This window comes from Oenanthe melanoleuca, chromosome 2 (assembly GCF_029582105.1).
Source record: "Oenanthe melanoleuca isolate GR-GAL-2019-014 chromosome 2, OMel1.0, whole genome shotgun sequence".
Classification (NCBI taxonomy): Eukaryota; Metazoa; Chordata; class Aves; order Passeriformes; family Muscicapidae; genus Oenanthe; species Oenanthe melanoleuca.
The window spans coordinates 89,105,371-89,127,646 of record NC_079335.1 but is presented as its reverse complement, the minus strand read 5'-3'; the positions used below and the strand labels follow the sequence as shown (position 1 = coordinate 89,127,646).

Below are 22,276 nucleotides of genomic sequence, written 5' to 3'. Positions count from 1 at the left end.
AAAACAAGAGCTTTTCTGAATACATACAAAAGAGAAAAACCACCAATATTATTTTTGCTCTTTGTGGGTTAGCATGTAACAACTATGAGAAAAATGCTTCCAGAAGTATGAGAGAAAATGCTTTTGACACAAGCTCACCTGAACAAGCAAGCATTCTCTGTTTTAGGACAAACACCCATAAAGTATTAGTAGATAATCTTTTGAATCAAAAACAAATAAAATCATACTTGTCAGTAAGGACAAGTTTAGATCATGTTGATTTTTGCATCAGTCCTGCTGCAGCAAGTTTCTGCATGTTTTCCTACGCTCCCTCCCCAGGAAAAGTCAGGCCTTCTAGGACAACAGCCAACATGCAGCTAATTAGATAAATAGTCAAAGCTACCAACCACCTGCTTCCAGCACTCAAAGCATTAACCTTTTCTGCTCAATTCATCTCTCTGAAACAGTAAAACAAGACACCTCTTAAGACAGGGGGACACATAATATGTGAAACATTGATTGTGTAAAGCTCATATAACCCATCCAAAACCCAGCTAACAATTTGTATTACTGAATCACCCTTTCATCGTTCTACTGTATTTCATACATTCTGGTCTACTAGTTAAAAGCTCAAAAGAACAAGGGGAAAAAGGAAAACAAACAAAACCAATAGAACATTCTGTTCTTTTTCACCTCTTGACTGTACTTTCTGAACACAGGCAAACCAAACCAAGCAGAGCTCTTCCTCATCCTGTCCCACGTCATTTCAATGGACATCAATTAATACTACATCCTCTCCCAGTAATGCTATTGCATATTTGAGGCAAAACTAAAATCTCTTTGTATCTCCTGCACTTTTTAGTGCTGGAGCAAGATATTTGGTTTCCTCTCAATAAGAGATAGAAACAAGAAGTTCCCCAACAGATTGGAGGTGAATGTCACATGGCAGAAGCAGCAAGGATTCCGACTGCACATCCCCAAATTAATTGCAACACAAAGTTCAGCTTCAGTAGTCCACTACTGGGCACAGTCTGCTTGGATAAGTCATAAATATTGTTCCAAGGACAAGAAAATATACACAGCCTACAGTTTGAAGTAATAAAAAACACACTACAATGTCTCAGACTGCTGCTGTTTCCAGCAGTTGTCCACTATCTCACCACTGTTTGAATCACAAGCTCCTCAGGAATTGTCACCAGCTTGCTTTGGCAAACTCCATAGGGGCATTTTCCACCTGAAGGCATGCTGACTTACAAACTGTTAATATTCTGATTCTATTCACATTCCTTAAATTCACGTACACAGTGGTGGATTTTATTCTTCTGCACACCACAACCCAAATTAGACTTTTAAAGTCTTTATATAGCAGCCTATTTTTTGAACAGTGAACAGATAACCCTCCAATCCAGTGAAGTCAAACTAGAGGTTAAGGTGCTAATCTGAAGTGTGGGTTAAAGAAGAAAGGAATTTGATCATAAGAAATCATTGTCCCCATCCTGTTAAAAGAGGCAAGACATTTCAAATGCATTTCAACGTTTTTTATGCACACGCCCAAAAACGGGAAACCAAACACAGTTTTGCTAAAACATCTCCAATCCCTCAAAAAGCCTCTTCTTCAAAGCTCTTGATTAAACAACAAAACAAACCTGAAACTTCTGCCCAAAACAGTGCCTCTATCTTTCTGACAGCTTCTGCTGTACCTCTCTGTCTCTGATCTGAGCCAAGAGAGGGCCACCCGCACTAAGAGCCCATCCCCAAGGCAAGCTTATGGCAGAACAGCATGAGAAACATTAGGAAAGCCCAATACTTACTTTTGCTAATTTTATTAACTCTGTCTGGAGAGTTTCCCTAAAATTATGCATTTTTGACCAAGTCTGAGAGGAGGGGGAAGAACTGTGCTGGTTTTTAACTAATGATAACATCAGCAATGCAGCCTGAAGAGAATTAGGTATCTTTTTCAGTGTTGCTAGTTTTCTTAAAACAGGTTTCAGATGGTTATACATGCCTGCAAGTTCTGGCTCTAAAATGATGAAAAAAGACCAAGTGACAAGACCCATGACAATGGCATGAAGCTGTACCAGGAGAGGCTTAGGATGGATGTTAGTAAAAGGTTCTTCACCCAGAGGGTGGCTGGGCACTGGAACAGGCTCCCCAGGGAGATGGTCACAGCACCAAGCCAGTGCTCAAGAAACATTTGGACAACACCTCAGGCCCATGGTGTGACTCTTGGCATGTCCCGTGCAGGGCCAGGACTGATGATCCTTATGGGTCCATCCCAGCTCTGGATATTCTACAATTCTACGATACCTGTGTCCCCATTTCAGTTGACAAGGAGAAAGGTGAAAGCATTACTCCATGAACTACCAGGAGAGCTATACTTTTTAAACCAGAAGTCTTCCTTGTTTACCCATATCACTGAAGTGTAATGGTTGATTGCATTTGTTTGCAAAGGAGAGTGTATCTTATATGTTTAGCAATGAACTTAACTGATTTTCAATGTCTGTAAACACTGCCTGTGAAGCACCAGTGCTCCTAGAGCCTACATAGCTGGGACCTGTAACTACAGCCTCATCAAAAAGCTCAAACACAGATATATGAAGTCATGAAATAGAGTTGGCCTCTCATGTCCTGGCCATATTTTCTTCTCTAAAAGTGAGACCAAATGTACATTTGTCCCTAATGATCTGGCTCAAGACTAAATATAGAGCATTCAAAAGCTAATTAGCCCACTAAAGTGTCTGAGGCTTAATCAGCACTGCAGTAATACCTCAAAGGATCAATATCATGTAGTAGTCAAAGCAGTCCCAAATGTGTTCCTATCAGAATAGACAAAATTTCTAGAATCGCTTTTAAAAGTTGATTTTAAAAGGTTCTGTTCTTGTACCTTTTTTAAAAAACTTTTAAAATATTAAACTCAAGCGCATACAAGTTTATAACCCAGGCTTTTGCAAATCTCTGCAAAATGTGGCCATGTAACACATGCAATCACAAGCAGTCCATAATCTTTTTATCTTCTAAATACTATGCAATGGAAAGAACTTGGTTCTATATGGTGTGCTTTTTCTCTGTATTTTATAGCATCACATCAACCAGCTTCTAACATTCTCTTATGGCAGACATGTGTGCAAGAAAAAGAACACACTCAAATGCAGCTAAAAAACTTCCACTGACAAAAATCATTTAAATCACAGAATTCTTCACCAACAGCTATGCTTTCCATCAGCTTAAGACACTAAAAACATGGCTGACAATTTTCAGTTAGTGTAAAAAGAAGAAAAAAATACTTACTAGATCGGTAAGGTTTAAAATAAAGACTTCAGTTTAATAACATTTTTGTTCTAAGCTTATAAAATCCTTCTGCAGCATTTGGAAGCCATAGAGCATTTGGAGTCAGCTATGCTCCTTAGTAAATATTGACCAAAGATTTAACTCTGAAACTGGTATTGCTTAAGCTGAGAAATGTTAACTAGTAGAATGAACATTAAAAAAAAACCCCAATTGTTTTGTAATATGGATGGGCACAGCTGTACAAAAAAAAAATCCCAAATGCTAAGGTAGAAAACCCTTATGGAAATCTGAAGCTTAAAAAAAAAAAAAATCTGGTGACCATGAGAAAAATACTCAGTGTTTTCAACTAATTAATTTGTACACATTGTATCAAAGATGAGAGCACTTCCTAAAGAAAATATTATGTCTTTACAAGAATGAAATTAATGAGCTCCAAATCTAATTTTAGAATTAGTTTTGGTTAATGGTGTGTGATCTTAATAGATCTCCTACCTCTGTAAACATGTAAATGTTGTGCCTATATCTATTCCCATCATGGTTTTGATAAAGCAACTTCAGCAGTCACCTAAGCTCCTCAGGCTGTTCTTAGAAAAGAATTGTGATTTCAAATTCTACCTAATGGATTTACAGCCTCCACTCAAAACCAAGTAACTCCTATTGTCTGGGGAAGGAGTTCCTCTCACTGTGAATGTGGCATAAATCTTGAATACAAGCCCTTTGTCAGTCTGTAAGTGTGTGAGCCTTTCATCCTGGCAAAGGCAAGGTTTTCACCAACATGATTTAGACTAGGTTAGAGAGTCTGATCAGGGAATATTATTGGCAACAGTCTTAGGAGAAAAAGAAATCAAGTGTCAAACTTCCTGCCACCCAATGAAGTTTGTTTTGCAGGTATTTTTACTTCAGACAATCCAGGCCTTTCTCAGATTTCCTCAATCCAAGTGGAAAACAGCAGTACCCCTACCTACAATTCTCAGTACTGCCCTGCTACCTCAAATTCTCCAACACCAACACCAAAAGTCACAGCAACACACAATTTCTGTAAAATGCAACAAACAGCCAGGCTATGCCAATCAGCTCAGAAACTTACACCTGGTGGAAGTGATCTTCTTATGATAACAGGATGTATAAAATAGCTTTGAAATACTTATATTTCCTCTCCTGGAAGTATATCACAGCTTAGATTGCAGTGCATGAACAGTATAAACGACTGTAAATCACAGTCTACTTCTACACTGGAAATGTATTAGAACAGCAAAAGGATTAATGCTGTGTTAAAGAAAGTGATAACCCTGCATAGTGTTCAACTCCTCATTCTGCTCTATTTTCAAAATGCATCATATAAACTACATTCATAAATGCTGGGAGAAGAAAACAACAATAAATCTTCTTTCAGGGTTATTTTCATTTGCAAAGATTTCAAGCAGCAGACAGTTATTCTTATCTCTGAACAAGCTTTTGTATTTCTTAAAGAATAACCTCCTTCTGTACTTAACATCAACACAATTGCAGTTGGTGAACAAAAATCCTGTAGCATCCAAAGGCAGTCATGCCTTTTTACTCTTCAATTTAATCCACTGAGAGGTTTAAACAACTTGCAAGGTCTACAATCACAGTCCTCTTAAACTAACACTTCCACAAATTCTACAGTTTTTGATGCTCCTCCTAGCATGAAAGTGAGATCCCACACACAGTGTTTATTCATGAATTGGTGAAAACTGAAGCAAGGACAGAACTGGAAGCCACATGGTGCTGCTTCAGTGCTAAAAGCCCTCACATCTCTGTCACAACTCATAGCTATCAGAAAGAAAAGAGCTGAACACACAGCGTGACTTAAAGTGAATGCAGCAACAAATACATCAGAGAATGTGTGTTAATGCTACCTATTAACCATATATAGTAACAAAGATGATTATTTATAGTGGTTATTCAGCACCACGAAACAAGCCATGTTCACCTCAACAGCATAACTACATCTTTCCTCACAGACAACATCATTCTGGCTGTTTTGCTAAGAAAGACATCAAATTCCTATCCCTAATACTTCAACCAGCAGGAGAACTCCTTAAGGAAAAGCCAAAGTCCCCAAACACATGAGTAACTTATACCAGCAGTCAGGAAAGGATCAAGCAAGGAAAAAGCCTGCTAGCTAAAAACGCTCAAGAGTCTCTGAATTTTCAGAGGTCATCAGGAAAACTGGGTTACATATCTGAGATGTAACAGTCAAGAAAAGAGTATCAGAGCGCACAAAAATTAATGGAGCATGAAACTGAAGAGCAAACTAACTTTATTTTAAAGGAAGCAAGCTCCTCTAGCACATAGTCTTGGGTTTAATTCCCTTCATCAAGCAGCCTTGCCAGATTTACTGTGGTTTACACAAGTTAAAGTTAGTAACTTACTTCTTGAAAGTTTATTCTTACTAGTGCTAACAGCTAAGTTATACGAAAGCTACTTTTGACTGAAATAAATTATAGCAGAAAATGTTACCTGATAACCTTGAGAAAATGAGAAAAAACAAAAAAACTCCCCACAAACACAATAAGCAAAGGCACATAAATGAGCCACCAAAAATCTACCCAACACTCCCCAAAACAAATAAATAGTGACATCTCTCTGTAAGAATTTTAATAACATTTTATTATTTTTTATTATTTATACTGTTTATAAAACACATACATATATACACAGAGCTAACTCATCCAAGCTGGTCACACTGACAGATGATGAGGACCAAAACAAAGATATAACACTGAAACATTATCAGCAAAAAAAGGATGTGACTGAATTTTAAATAAACAGAATATTTTTAAAGTATTATTTAATTTTAAATTCTAAGGCAAAATAAAGTGAGCTTCAAAAAATGGAGCTCCATTAGGAGCTTCCAAAAGCTGCTAATTTCCTGGAATGCCCAGCAACTACTCTACTAAAGCACAAGAGGTAGACCCATCACTAATTAAAACACAAACCTTGATAATAATTTTTTTAAACTCCACCCACTTAATTTTAGTGAGATTTACTGCTATTGCTTAACTCAACCTTAATCTTATTTTAAGATTAACCAACAGAGAATAAAATCTGCTCAGGAAACTCTCTCAATTCCCATCCATAACCTAATGTCTTTGAACAACTCTTTGCCTCCTATACCATTATTTTGGTTCAGCAAGTTCAAATATATTGATACTGAAGAACTGGAGACTATTACTAAGAGCTATAGAAAAAAAAAAAAAAAAAAAACTAGCATAAAGATTACACTGTCAATCTTCTTGTATCAGCTGTATACACATCTGCAAAGGTTTACAGTGTCTGGGAGTGGTTTTGTTCCTGTTTTGGAAGAAAATCAGACCAAAAAAGGTTGAACCTACAGGGCTTGGTGGGCCTCTGGCACATCCTTTGGCCCATATTATTAGTGAGGGATCAGCTTTTCACAATCATTCTTTAACCACCAGTGTGAACCCACTACCACTGGTTTGAATCAGTGCATCTTAAAGTCATATATGCAATGTAGGAACAGTTGCAGTGGGCAGAGAATAAATACTTTTCTCACATAACATGCATAATGATATTATGTAACACTTTCAGACTGAATTTTTTTAAGAAGAATTTTACAGGGCTGAGTATTAATTTTTCTACTCCAAGCATGTTTGCTTTGACAACACACACACACTACATGTTTATTTTGTTACTCAGTTGAGAAAAACAAAGATCTCCATAGTTACCAACAAGCTTCTGTGACAGGATATAATGGCACTTCATTCTGTATCACCCAAACTTCATGCATTGGGTTTTTGCTGTAATAAATTAAGAACTATTTGGGAGAAGTTGTGTTATTTGTGTTTCCCCTGTGTTTAATGCACTTTATGAAAAATCAGAAACAACTACAGAAGATGTCATTCTCCATGGCTGGGAACTGCCAGGATCTGAGATTAGAGAATGAATGATGCAAGCTACAGGAAAAGAAGGCAGATGTAAGGATAAAAAAGAATAAATCCAGGCTATAAGCAACATCAGGTTCATGAACAGAGGAGCAACAGAAACATGTTCTTCAAAGAAATATTTTTGGTCATTTGCTTTCAGTTAGGCCTTCTTTCTTAACCAACTCAATTCTCCTGGCTAGGACACACACCATACCACATCATTTCTGGCACAGGATTAGTAAAATAGAAGGATAGCCACAACTGAACTGGAAACTATCTTGTCATCAGTTCTGTTGGCCAACACACATTAACTGCTGGAAGTTTTCTGGGAATAGGGTTTTTTTTTTTTTTTTTTTGGCAACGAAGATGAAAAGGCATAAGCCATTCTGGTCATCAAGTGCAACACCAGCAGCCATGAAGTGAAGCACTCTTGGATGGAGGGACTTTCTGCTGTGCCACCTACAGCAGGCAAGTGGTTTCCATTCCAGGTTACAGCCCTAAGAGCCTGTTAGTAGTTTCAGCACTGCAAGCAGGTAGCTTATATCCAGCTTCTCTCCTCTGTCCCTTCCTGAGAACTACATGTTTCTAACCAAAATGGATTTCAACAGCCAGTCCATCCCCAGTGCACCACACAAAACAAATGACTGCACAAATAGCCAAACTTGTTTACTAAAGATAAAATCCACAAGACATCACAGTATTTCTTTATAGTGGGCAGTGACAGCTGTATGTGCACAGGTTTTCCAGTTATTCTCATCACAACTACACTTCTGCAGAAATTGGAGGCAAAAGTCACTACCATGTCATTTTGTTTGCCATCAATGGAATGGTACTGAGTAATAAAACACAGTCTTCACAAGACTTTTATTATAAGCTAATCAGCTAATCTTTCTAGAAAATGTACAGTAAAATAGCTGGCTTTAAGTGTATACCAGATGCCCTTTTCAAAGGGTCACAGAATTGGTAGGGTTGGAAGGGCACACACATCACTGTGTCCAACCCCCTTACCAAGGCAGAGTAACCCAGAGCAGGTGACAGGGACACATCCAGGTGGGTTTGGAATGTCCCAGAGTGGGAGACTCCACTGGGCAGTTGCTTCAGATCACTGAGAAGAAGGTCCCAGTTAGGTCTTATTTAAGTAGATGAAAAACAAAACAACCTAACAATTCACATATAAAAAGAAAACCCACCCCAAACCAAAAGCACAGTCAACTCTTCAGAAGACTACTACAACATTATCTTGAAGTTATATAAAAGTTCCTATGTAAATGGGTCAGCAGTTCTCCTAAATAAGTGTAGTGATAATCACTTGCAAGTTATTGCTATTTAAAAAGAAAATTCACTCTACCTTATGAATCCATTCTAGAGAATTTACCATTGTAACACTCAAACTCAGCACATTTCCTGTTCTAAAACACAAAATTACTTCTAGATTGAAAAGCTTTAAGGCATGCAATATTCATTGATAGCTAAGTATCTTTGTAAGGAGACAACTTACTTGATTGAGTTTCTGAAGTGGTCTTCAGCAGGATTTTTTACTGTACAACTGTTCAGCAACCATAAATCTGCTTCAGCAGAATCATCTACAAAACAGAAAGAAACAAATCTGTGTTAGGAATTATTTAACCTGTCAACTCATAATTTATATCATATTAAAAAAAATACCAAACTGAGCCATCAATAATAAGGTGGCTATTTGGAAGATTACTTTATATCCAATTACATTCCTGGAAAGGGTTTTTGTTTTGCATTTTAGGAAAATAAAAAAAAAAAAAAAAGAGGCACATGAACATTTCCATTGTAATTTCTTTTTAATTTTTTTTTGCCAATGGAATAAATCGTTATCTCATTTACCAGCTGAGATGCCATTAGGTTGCACATCATAGAAAACAAAGTTAAAAAGAATGGTCACAACTCCCAAAAATGCATACTCTCAGAAAGATGTTCCCTAGACAAAGGCAAAATTAAGTGATCAACAAAAGCAGATTTCACTATGAAAACAAAATCCCTGCTTCAGCTCCACTGTGAATTAACACTACAAAGGGAACAAATCACAATTTATAAAATGTGAACCTCTACTAAAGAGAAAAATCAGTGTAGCTAGTTTGGAAAGAAACATACATATTTCTACTTTTGATTATATCTTAGTTATGGTAGAAGTACAGCTCAGCAGTTTTCAGATGAGATATTCATGCAACCAATATCTGCCTCCATTCAGATAAGGATACTATTTTTTTCAAGATCCAAACCTTTCTGTGTGTTCAGAGCCTATTGATATCTAAATTCATTAGCAGAACTGAATCCCAGAATTATCTGCAGAAGCCAATATATATAAACTCTAATCCTGTAAAACGTGGCCTATAGTGCAGAATTACTAGCACAGTAATTATTCTTGTGAAGTTAGAGCTTCTTTTTTTTGAACAGAAGAATAAAAATAATCTATCTCAAATGGTTTAATGCTTTTGCATTCATCAGAATAGTTTGTATCAGTTTGGATACGAAAATTCATGTCACTTGCTACTATTCAGTATATTGAGCATTGAAGTATTGACTGACGTATCTTTAAATAACATAAGCTAATGAGCAATGAATACAGGTAAAACATAATTTTTAGGATGCCTTATTCAAATTGACATCCTGCTAAAGAAGAAGAAAACCTGCCAAGATTTAGGCATATTTATATACTCATCATGAATGTATCTATACAGGCATGGATATCCTTTTCCTCCATGTACACACACTAATGACAAAATGGTAAAATTGAAAAAGTTCTCTGTCTCATTGACATTTTCTTCAAAGAAATCATCATTTACAATTAACTATTGGTCACCTAACCTACGAAGCAGATAAATTGTAAAAAATACATCAAATGCAATTAATGCTAAATAAGAGAAAACATTTGGGGGGGTTCTAATCATTGCTGACCAAGATTACACTATTAATTTGGGTAAAACACAACTTCCTTTCACAACAGGGAAAGACCACAAAGCAGTCATCAAAACAACATTCAGACTTTTAGCTACTTTAAACAAAACAAATATCTGACCCTGTCAGGTTGGGAAAGAGCACTCAGTTTTTTAGCCTACATAGAAGTCAAAATAAAAATGGAACAAGACAAATAACCTCTTCTCCAACCCAGGCTGCATAAAAACTGTTTTTACACTAACAAACAGACTCATTTACTATTAGAAAGATAACCAGAGGTAAAAATATTGATTAGGACTTATGTACAGAAAAGCTAAGAAACAGTCTCAATGTCAGAAAGAGTGATCTCTTGGCCTAGTCAGATGTATCAAGTATGAAAACAAGCACATTTTAAAAGTAGTTTTCCACTCACACTGCCAAAACCTTGTATTTCTTATTCTTTTCAGCAGCATAAAATGTTTATAAATTCAGCCCCACACCCATAACACACCCACCTGAGAATTAGGGGTGGGACACACACATACACATAAAAAAATAATAGCAAGAAGCCAACATTTAAGTGAGAAACTACATTTCAGACAACGAAACAGACAACATCTGCAGTAGCACTCATTTACCACTGTAAAGCACAACCATTTTCAAGAGATGTCTTTATTCAGAGGAGAGATGCCTTGAGACAGAAAACACCAGTTCTGGGATTGGTTTCCTCCTTGTACCATGGTTTCCAAGTGTGCAGGAAGAGACAACACTGTGGCAATGTTTCTCCCCTAAAGTCAAAATCAAACCCTCTCTTCAAAACAGCCTTGGAAAAAGTAACACATTTAAGTTCAGAAAGTTCTTACATATTAAGCCAATAGGATTCATTTCATCCAAGCTATTAATATATTGACTCCTTGACTGAGGAACAACTGCAATACTTTATATATTTTAGACACATAAAAAAAAGTCTCAAAAATACATGTAAATTCATTCCTTAACAAGTTTCAGCCTCTGCAGAACAGAAGATGAAAAGCAAAGACTTGAACAGAATAAAATATCCTGAGCAGTTTTGGGAAACTGAATCTCATTTAGTACACATCTAAAAATCATTTAAGGAAAATAAAAGTGTGACAGAGGTTTGTCCTTCTCTTACAGCAACAGTGTTGTTTTACCATATTTAGATGTTCTATCTCTGCATTTATTTTTAAATCTTTTTTTTCCTAATTAATTCTCTTAATTTCTCATACAAATGTATGTACATACAAGTTTTGATTATGCCTGTATATAAACATATAGACACATGCTTATGAGTTATATTCATTTATTAAGTAAGTGTCCATATTGCAACTCTTCAGAATTATAGCTGAATTTTCTTAGTACTTTGCTGCCCTATTCATACTTAAAATAATTGCATGCACTGGTGTAAACTCACCACAATCTATTGCATTTGCTCAAGAAAATTTCAGTTAAAAAGAAAAAAATTGCCAACTGGGCCTTTTTGTATCAGGTTGCAGAAAGATCTGAACATTTGCAACATTGTGGGAATAGCTTGTCAGCGGTCACATTTTGCTTTGCAAGGCCTTGATAGATGTGTGGAAACATGGACCAAAACAGTAAACTCGGCTTGGCATGTATAAACAACATCTTTTGCCTTCATAATTACTAAATATTAAGCAATACTTGGGTAGCAATTCTTTATTCAGGACAAAGAGATGGGAGTGACTGGCTACCTATATATATGTATATACCTATAAGTGTTCTGACATGAGTAGTTGCTACTATTCAGCACTGTTCCCAAGATAAAGAGTCAAACAGCTCTGACAAATAAGCTCAGGCTTCTAAGTACATGCCTACAGGATCAGGGGCAGACAGCCCTGAGGATTCCTTGTTTATACTCCGGGCAATCAGATCAAGTGTTGGGTCCAGGTGGGAAGCACCACGTGAATGTGATGCTGCACCCACTAAGGCAGCCCCTGCATCTTTCTCTCCACCTGCCACTCTCCTCACCTCCAAAAGGTTTCTGAGGAACATTTCAGTGAAGTACAGAGGCCTGTGTTTGGGAGCTCACACTGATGTGAGTGAACAGGACACTCTGAACTTTGCAGAAGGTTTTCTAGCAAGTCACAGACACTGACAGGCACAACTGAATCAAGAACCATGAGCAGAGTAAACATCAGTTATGGCTGTGAATATGAAATAGGTGCATATATTCTGCAACAATCTTCTCTAAGGGGATCTAACTGAACTTATTTTTCCCATATATTCACCCTAATTATACTTTTTTAATTATGATAATTTGCTGCCAACTTTTTTTATGAGCTACTTAAACAGTTTCCTCTATGATAAGACATTTTTAGGGGAAAAAAAGGATATGTCAAATCAGCCTTGTATTAAATGCTCAAAAAGCATAACTCAAAACCATGGTCTTTTTGCATTGTGACATCTTTTCCATAAAAAAAAAAAAAAAAAAGGCTACACGGGAAGTAAACCACAAAGTCTATCATACTCTCTGGAAAACAACATAGAATACAAAGGAACCTAAAGGTCATGGAAACTTTTGAACACTTAAGTTAATTGGGAAACTCTGGAAAACATGAATTGGCTGCATTATGCAATACTAAGATGATAAAATGGCAAGAGCCTGAAACATCAGTATACCTACAGAGGAAAATAATATTTACAATTCTTTTCTAACTAGCAGTGTCAGTGTCAGGTTTGTTATCATTACAGAAATCATAAATCAGCAGAATTTCTTATGACTGAAGTAATACTATCAGCTGAAAATAAACAACTGACTTGGGTTTGCCAGGTCTCTTAACTTTTAGTCTTTTTTCTTTCAATTCTTTTTCCAAAACTTTGTTTTCTTCCAAACCCCCTCAAACCACATCTCCTTGAAAATCAAAACACTCACAAAGCAAAAAATTAGAAGAAACACAGCTAGTGAAGCCCTAAAAGAACAGCCTTCCTTTACTTTCTTCAGCCCATCACTCCTCTCTCTGCACTGAAACCACTACCAGATTTGCTCAGCACAGTTTGCTCACAAAATATGACTCATAACTAGTATGACATACTTTTAAATACTGTACATCAATCTGAGAAATTCAGTCTGAAAGCAGATCTTTCTCTGTAATCACTGAAGGCTCCTCCAGGGCTCATCCCTCCAGCTGTCCTTATCCTGTCCCTAATCACTCTTCAAGTCTTCCTTCTCACCTTTTCTGATTTTCTCACTTCTAACTCTCTTATATAACAAATATACCTCCAGTTTCTCTGTTTCTATGTGCTGTATTCTAGTCTCTATTCCTATTTATGGACCTCCCCAGTAAACACTTTGTCCTGTGCATTCTTCCTTCCAAAACAGCTCTGCTCTCTCCCTTCATACTCTGGTTGCCATTTCATGCTCTGGAGCCAGATCCAGTAACATCCAAGGTATCTGGAATGTGTGCCTGTAAATGATGATTGCATGGGAATCATCTGCTCCCAAAAGACACAAATATCTAAGCATGAGGACACCTCACAACCAGTTACAGAAGTCATGGAGCATCTTGACTGGAACTAAGTTGCCAAACTAATTATTTTCTTTCAACATCCCTGTGTCACAGAAACACAATGTCACTCAAATTAGGTCACTGAAATTAGGTGCTGGTCAATTTAATGATTTCTTGGACCACTGGGCATTGAGAGACCTCAACAAGTATTGGGAAAGTATCTCCTCATAAACATTAGTTCAGAAATGTGAATCATCAGCACAGAAGGAAGGTACATATTCTTCTGGGAACATGGAGTCTGGTTATTTGTTTGCAGACAATAGGCTTTGCTTGGCAGAACAAAAGCTCAACAAGGTTGAGGATAATAAGGAGAAGTGTGGGGTTTTATTTGTGTGCCTTTCCTTGGCACACAAAATACTTAGCTACCATTTGCTAGTTCTCAATATTGTATAAGATATAGATAACTATCAACTTTCATGTAACTTGTCCTACAGAAAAGATTCCAAGCAAACAAGCTCTTTCCTTGTGTCTGCACCCCCAACAGCAATTACAAATCAAAACCACAAGTTATCATGAGTTTCCAGATGGTACTTGTTTGAAATCTCAGGGACACATTATCAGTTCCCACCTCTGAAGACGTACCAGGCATTTGCCAATGATATGAAACACTCAAAGGCATGCTGAAAATACCAACTTTGCAGATTGCAAATGTCTTTCAAAACAATCCCACTCATGTCTTATCAAAGGTATCAGGATGTAAAATATAAAAGGATCAGCCTGATTGCAACATGACTTCTGTTTTCTCATTAAATTTCTGAGATACTCTGGACATAACAAATTACTTCATCCACAATTAATGAAAACACAACTATCTGGTTCACCCTGCATATATGTTATTTAAAATTCCAAAAAAGAAAGCCAGGCTGCTTATCAAATCAGGTAATGCAGACAAGCCTTCATGAAAAAAGTAATTCTTTTATCATGTCTCTTGTCCTGATTTAAACTACAAATATGAAAATTTGCCATTTTTATTCTCCACTAACATTTTATTACTGAGCTAATAGTGCAAGTAAGCTTTCTTGGGTGTTTTGGTTTTTAAGAAATTGAGCATTTTTAGTAAATTTTCTTGAGCAGGCAGTCATCTTAAAAGCAGCTACTGCTGGACTGTATTTTATAAAGCCTTCCAGATCAGGATGCTGTGTCTGCTATCAAAGGATATTTCTCACTGTCCAGTACCAAAACAGAGGTGCACAACAACTTGTCCACTGAACACATTAAATAAGTAGGAACTGAGCACGTTTAAACCCACAAGATCTAGTCAGTTAAAATCCAGTAATACACTGCTAGATTTAAAATACAACATCAAATCATTGTGTCTCCTCATTTCAATATAACAGACAAATAATTCAATTTTATGTACTCATGCCTACTTTCAGGACTGGAATTTTTCTAAAAAAATACTGGTTTACTTCCAGCCACCTTTGAAAACCCATTCCCAAAAAAGATGCACATACACCTCTGTTTTCAGCTTTTCAGGGGATATTGTGCAGTTACTGGGACAAGCTACTGTGCTATCAGTTAATGTCCATTCAATCTGTCCGTGACCTGGAATTCTGCCTTACCACTCCTTCCCAACAACAAACTCCTCCAAAACATTTAGTTTGCCAAAGTTTACCAAGGCCAGTAGAACAGCTTATGGCTTCTGCCACCACCACTAAAACTAAAGGGTGATATTGAGATCACGGAGACCATGAAACTAGAACTTGAAAAACTTCAATAGGCGAACACCTGAACCAACATTAATATATTTATAAATAGTGCAGACAAAATAATCTATATTTCAGAGCATGCCTATTAACAGAATACTTCAGGCCTGGCATGGAGGTACTGAACACCAGACAATACAGAAGTACATGAAAGAATAATTTTAGCTTCAAAATGTTGACGACGATAAACTTTACATCCCACTTCTACTCTGCAACCATCAGTAGCACTTACTCTTATTTATACTGGGATTTTGAAGCCAGTAATCCGTTCTCCAAGTACTTTTCATTCTGCTCTAGCCACAGCACAGGCTACAGCCTGGGTCTGAGATGATCCCTGGACTAAGCCACCTTTTTCCTCCCACTTTCTACACGCTTGTGTCAGACCAGCAGGATGCCCCAGCTACACTGCTTGCTGCAGCCCAGGGTCTGCACTGCAGCACCCAGACACACACAGCTGGGTAGGAAGGCTTCAGCCCATCCACCCTTAGCAACACCTAAGCTCCACAAAGTAAAGTATAGGGGACCTAAACACACTCTAAAGGTTTACCTTTTAACAATGTAAAAAACTCCAATTAGGCTATAACTCGTATTTTCATTCCTTCTGCAATGTCCAGGTGATTTTTCTGCCTCTGCACCCAGCACAGACAACATGATTTGACAAATTACTTTGGTATTTTGTTCATTTTACTCTAATTCACTAGATTTCCCATGCATTTCCAAGGCACATGAGGGTAACTTGAAGTTGCAAAATGATTTATGTTTAAAAAGGCTAAACCTAGAAATGTTTCTTTTGAAAAGAAGCAGGTGTCCTTTTACACTCTAAAATTGCAGTACCTGTAAGACATTTCAGTAATTCTCCCATATGAATGAGAACTTTCCCAAGCTCATAGCCATTGAACAACTCATATTTGTTCCAATCAAGAAAGGGACTGACCATTTCCACGTTTTACCTGCTTGCTATCTTTGTTGATCAGGGGAAAAAAAAATACATACTTCAGTTCAACTGTGGGTACAGTTTTCTGTGCTATAATCTCTGCATTTTATAGTCAACATTCCACAGTTCCACTTGTCTTGTCAGACAGCTCTCAGACAGACATTTTAAAGGAAAGGCACCCCTCTTACAAGTGTGCAACCACGGCCACGTTCTAAGAGAAGCTTATTCCAACATGATATGATCTTAATGGGCTACTCTTTTCTCATGGCTCTTTGTTGATATAAAAATAGCCAAAGCTGATTCTGCAGATGGTATTATATACCAAAGGTGGAAAATTTATGCTGAATTTTTAACTCATTCCTTCAAAATAAAGACTTCACTACTTTGAAAAAAGTGAATCATGCAACTATTTCTTAAACAAAACAAGACCTTGAAATGAGAGAGGTGTGTTTGCAGAAAACCTATCACTGCCAATGGCTGTTCAGCACACCTAATGTTAAGGTATCAAATTACCCTGGGCAGCAGCAGATGCAGGTGCCACAGCATGATGCTCTAAGGTGGGCATTTCACCCTGCTCTTGAGCACAGGCATAACCTCAAGGCAAGAGTCAACTGCTCCTTTCACTTCACTGACGACTTAATGATCAGTGTAAATAATTTCAATATGCAAAGCAGTGATGAGCGATTTATCAGTCTCTTGGGAAAAGTCCCATTACATTAGGAACGAGGTCAAGTAGCCTGTTTCAGCCAGGCTATGCTACAACAACACACAAATAACTCCAACTCGTTCTGATGATTAATGCAGGGAGAATTTGTTTTGTTGACAGAATTTGGAAATATCCCAGAAACTCCTCCTCCTCTGAGTCTTAAGCCTGCTTGATATTCCAGAAATAGCACACACAGTACGACTCAGTGCTTTTCTGTCCCTACATACAGCTTCATACGCAAAACACGAGTTATTCAAATGAGCAAACACAGACTGATTGCTTCTGTCTTAGTCACTCAAATTCCAAAGCCAACCATGAACAAAACATCTTGCACAACACCGTGCAACTGAAGTTTCAAAGCATGCTGCAAATATTAACTGATTTACCTTCAACAGCCACATATTAAATATGCACCCTTCCCTACACCAATTCCTTTTCATCTCATAAATGTAGACAAGTAGTTCCAGAGTTTCCATGACTTGATCGAGCCACACAGGATGTCTATGCAAACAAGCCAAGATCCTAGCCAAGTTGTCCCAGCCTTCAGACCTGTCCCTGAACATAGAGCCATTGCCTAGATTCATAATCACAAACTATTTCAGTATATATCCTTTAGAGGCCACATAGGTGATATCAAATAAATTCTTGATAAGTTTAAAGGCAATCACAAAACCCAACCTTTCAGTAATTTGGGCAGCAAATCAACAGAAAACACTGAACAGCAGATCAAATTGACCCCTTTCTATGGAACAAAGTTAAAAAAAAAAAACAATTAAAATCCACCCTCCCCCTCAAAAAAAACTAACCCAAACAGATTGCAATAGCTCTAAGTCCCCGTGTGTGCTCAACTGTAGCTCTTGAAGGTGTGTTACCAACTGTCTCAGGGCATCTACTGAAGTCTAACTACAGACTTAGAAGGACAACAGCTGATGGCTGAGCTCCAAAAGAATCTCCTGATTTCACAGGGTTCACTGAAAAACAACTCCATTCTCATTTCTGATATAACACTTCAGAAATCTCCACTTGCTTTATCTGTAGTCTCAGAATTAGACTTTAGTAAAATTACTAAAGAGGATTCAATTGGTTTGCAGATCACAGTTGCTAAAAAATGGCTGAAATTTAAATGGAACTGCTGATGTTGAGACCGGCATGACAAAAACTGCGAGTCAGAAATGTCATCTAAACTACTGATTTGAAAACATCACATACTGTGATGTTTAAGGCACAAAAAAAAAAAAACAACAAAACACTGCAGTCAAGCATAAGCAGGTATTTCATATGATGATGGCAACGACATGGATAAAGGAAAAATGAAGTCTATGTTTTCCACTACAATTAATATGATTCTATATGAATTTGATGTAAACAGCAATAAGTAGTTCAGAATCAAGAAGAATTGACTGGAACTTGTCCCAGGAATATAATTTTAATCTCTTTGAGGTGTAACACTAACAAATCTCACTTGTATAAATGCTTCTATCTACAGAGCTAATGGCATGTTAATGGCTCTTCCTCATCATGTCTATGGGAAAGAACAAAGAAAATATAAATTGAGGGTTGTTCAGTCCCATCACACGCCCAAGTACAACCTGTTTGGCTAAGGAACAGAAAGAGAAACCAAGGACCTTTATCAAATGCAGTTGCATCACTTGAATTACCTACCCAGAGGAGCCTCTTGCACTTCTAGTCCCTGTCAGCCACAAGTAAATGCAACAACAGGAAACCCAAAGGAGTGAAGTAGAAGATTCTCAAGCACAACACAATTCCCAAGCAAATGGGAAAAAAATCTTTGCCTCATTTCCAGGGTAATATAAAATGGATCTTAGGTAATTAACATGATTCATTTATGGTTTCATTTAAGGCATAAAGAGAGCAGCTTTACTCTGCAGATTTCTTACTTTTTCAGTACATCTAATTTTGTACAAGTTGCTCATGGCACTGAACTCGCACATTTATACAACTTTCTAATCTCCATTCATTTTCACAACAGCCAGGATTAGAACTTTGCTATAGTCTGCAAAAGAAACCAAAATTTTATTCCTGTATCTGTTTCACAATCTTTTTTCTCTAAATTCTGTCTGCATTAAGTTGTACCTAGAAGCCATTTATTGATTTCAAATGCCTTGCTTCCACTTATTTCTCCTGATACCTAATGCCACAGGGAATACAGATTTAGGTTTTATCTATCACTTTTAAAAGAGTTAAAATTATAAGCTATTTGAGCCAGATATGTCTAAACACTTATTAAATTGTAGCTTCCGGCTACTTATTGACTTTTTCAGAACTACCTTCACACCTCATCTATTTTCTACTTTATCAGTTTTCTGAAAAGCAGGAGATATGGGCTTAAGGTACCATACCCAGCAGCCAGATAAGCCTCTGCTGTGGTTAATTCCCAACCATCATCCCTAGTTCAGACTATCAGCAAAATATAGTGCTTGTGAAAACTCCAGACTAAGCACAGCAGAAATTAAAGTTCACTATTTACACACACAACCTGTAAATGCAGCACAGCAACCAGCAGAGCAAGCTGCTTCACAAAATTCCACCAACAAGTTGAGAATAAGCTTCATCTGGAAACATTTAGGATAAAGTAGGAGATCTACTTCTATGCCCATTGAGCCAGAATAGCAATGAAGTCTGCTCATGACAGAGGAGTAAAGATGCACTGGGAAAGAAAAACAAAGACAGCATAGGCAGGAGTGCAAAGGTGTACCCCAATCCCTCCTGCCCTTTCTCCATGCCCTGACTCATGCAGGGCAGACACACCAGCCCATGCAGCTGCTACAGAGCCATGCCCTGAAGAGGCTGAATAGTTCTGTACCAATACTGAGATACCCATTACAGCCTCACACATTATTTCTCTACTGTGTCTCCTGCCAATCTTGACTGCAGGTTTGATATTCTTGTTAGAGACAATTTTGTTAGATTGCTATCATTTGTACAAAAAAAGTGCCAGAAAATATTCTTCCAGTACTAATAAGACATGCATGCAATAAGACAAAGCATATTTTGAAACTTTCAGCAGCACTCACAAGTGCCAGAAGTTAAAACATAGTTTTGCATAGAAACATGTAGCTTTGTGGCCTCAGAGTGGTTCAATTTCATCAAGCATAAACCAGTTCAAACGTTAGTTTGAGACATGTATTATTTGATGCAACAGCAGCTCCCAAAAATAAAAAGAACATTTTGACAAACAAGAAGGTGGGTGAGGATCTGTTTTCTCATCTTATTTGGAAGCCACATCTCAAGATTTCAAAGACTGTCACAAGGAGTGATGTTGGTGTGTTACAGCAGGGAGAGCTGCACTTTAAGACTGCACAGTGCTGTCTAGCACTTCTCCATTTCTTTCAAGGAAAAGGCAGAAGATTTGCTGGAAGAGCTCCCCAGGTCAATGACAGAAAGAGTCAAATTTTTTTGTGTCGTTGTCTTCTTCCTGCCCCAGGCTCCACACTGGGAGTGTCTTCCTTTGGCTGGATTTACCTCTGTCTTTCCAACTTTGAAGGCAAGGTGTCTTTGGCTGCAATACAAGATGTGACCAGAAATGTGTATTCTATCACCATCTGTTGAAGCTGGGTGGGGCAGTGATTCCTCATCTCCGTGGCACATACCATCTGCTAATGGGCCATCTTTAAAACTGGGTGGGGCAATCATCTTTAATCTTTTCACAACTCACCCTCCCTCCAGGAAGATATCATCTGCTAATGGGCCATTAAGTCCCACTGTATGACTGATAAAATTACATCATCCCACTGGGAGATGCTCCAGCCAGGGGGAGGAGCCAAGCCTTTCCTACCTAGAGAAAAACAGATTTTGGACAAGATACCGTCTTTCCATTGGATTCCAGAGGAAAGCTGGACCTTTCCACAGGAAGGTTCCACTGGACCTTCAGAGGAAACTTGCACCTTCTACAGGAGCACTGCTTCAGCTGAACCACATCTGCCACTGCAGGACTACAGCCACCATTTAATGGGACTGCTACCAACACCCTGACTGACTGACAGGGTGTCAGGTTGTATTCTGACTCTGTCAGTGTTTTGGGATTGTTATTTGCAATACTGTATTTCTATTTTAATTTTCCTAGTAAAGAACTGTTATTCCTAATTCCCATATCTTTGCCTGAAAGCCCCTTAATTTCAAAATTATAATAATTTGGAGAGAGGGTATTTATATTCTCCATTTCGAAGAGAAGCTCCTGCCTTTATCGGCAGACACCTGTCCTCCAAACTAGGACACAAGGTAAAGAGTAACAACAGAAAACCTACATTTCATCACACAGCTCAAGGTATTGAAGAAGCTGTTTTGACCTTTCTCCTTTCTGAAAATTGAAGATACTTCACTTCCTTACTTATAAGACTACAAGGCCTGTAGTTATCCAAAATTTAATTTATATTTTCTGATGTGAGAGGGATCTTCATGCAAGCTTCTCTTTTTTCCTTGTCAGTGACTGAAGTTTAATCTGGTGTCTCCTATGATCACTATATTTCTTTGCACATTTATGACTTTACCTTTTCCTTGCTTTCAAAGATGAATTTTTAAAAAATAGCATATCAAGATCCTACAAATCACATAACCCACTCTGGCATATTATCTGCCCAAGTGCTTGATACTGACATTATTTTTTTAGAAAGCTTTTGGTGAACTCTAGTGGTAAAGCTTAAAAAAAGAAAAGTAAAAAAAAAAAAAAAAAAAAAAAGTAAACTACTTTTTAGTTAACATATACTTTGCAAAAGTAAAAATGCTTAGGGTTGTTAACTCCCTTGGCTAAAGGGTTATGGTCACTTCCAGTAGGAAAAGACACCTGCTTCTTGTACCTCACCATAGGTCTTTTAAACATTTTAGAAGAGAAAAATCCAACAGTAATTAATCAGAAGTCGTTAGATATAAGGGGAAGTGGTGCAGGGGCAAAAGTGGTACCAGGAGGCCCATGACTACATGGAAAGCCTAGACTACCTTCCTTCAGTCCATAAAGTTTCTGATTTGTAACCAATGCTATTGGTTTGTAATAAATCTTTATTTCTGGCCTTGAAACCATAATCCTGAAAAACAGTACCACCTCAAAGGGCATTAACAGACCTCTTTATGTAAGGAAAGTTAAAAAAAAGTCATTTGAGTGCCACCCTGTCAGGATGTATCCAGCAGGGCAGAGGAACACAAGTATTAACTCAGCTTTAGGGTCATCAGCACAGCTGGGCAGGATCTAAGCTGAAATACAGCTGGAAACCCAGCCTATGAACACAGCATGGCTCACACAGCTGAGTCCCAGCAACAGACACCATGGAATCATCAAGGTCTCCCACAAG

The 22,276-nt window shown here is 37.7% G+C and overlaps 1 protein-coding gene across 3 annotated transcripts in view; it reads right to left on the bottom strand.

Moving 5' to 3' along the window:
• The window catches only part of CDKAL1 (CDK5 regulatory subunit associated protein 1 like 1), a 376,336-nt gene that overhangs the window by 300,721 nt on the left and 53,339 nt on the right, over positions 1-22,276 (bottom strand). For all 3 annotated transcript variants that reach the window (XM_056482895.1, XM_056482897.1, XM_056482896.1), the window contains one exon: positions 8,677-8,761. In XM_056482895.1, the coding sequence (XP_056338870.1) occupies positions 8,677-8,761 (85 nt within the window). The remainder of the gene's footprint in view (positions 1-8,676; positions 8,762-22,276) is intronic.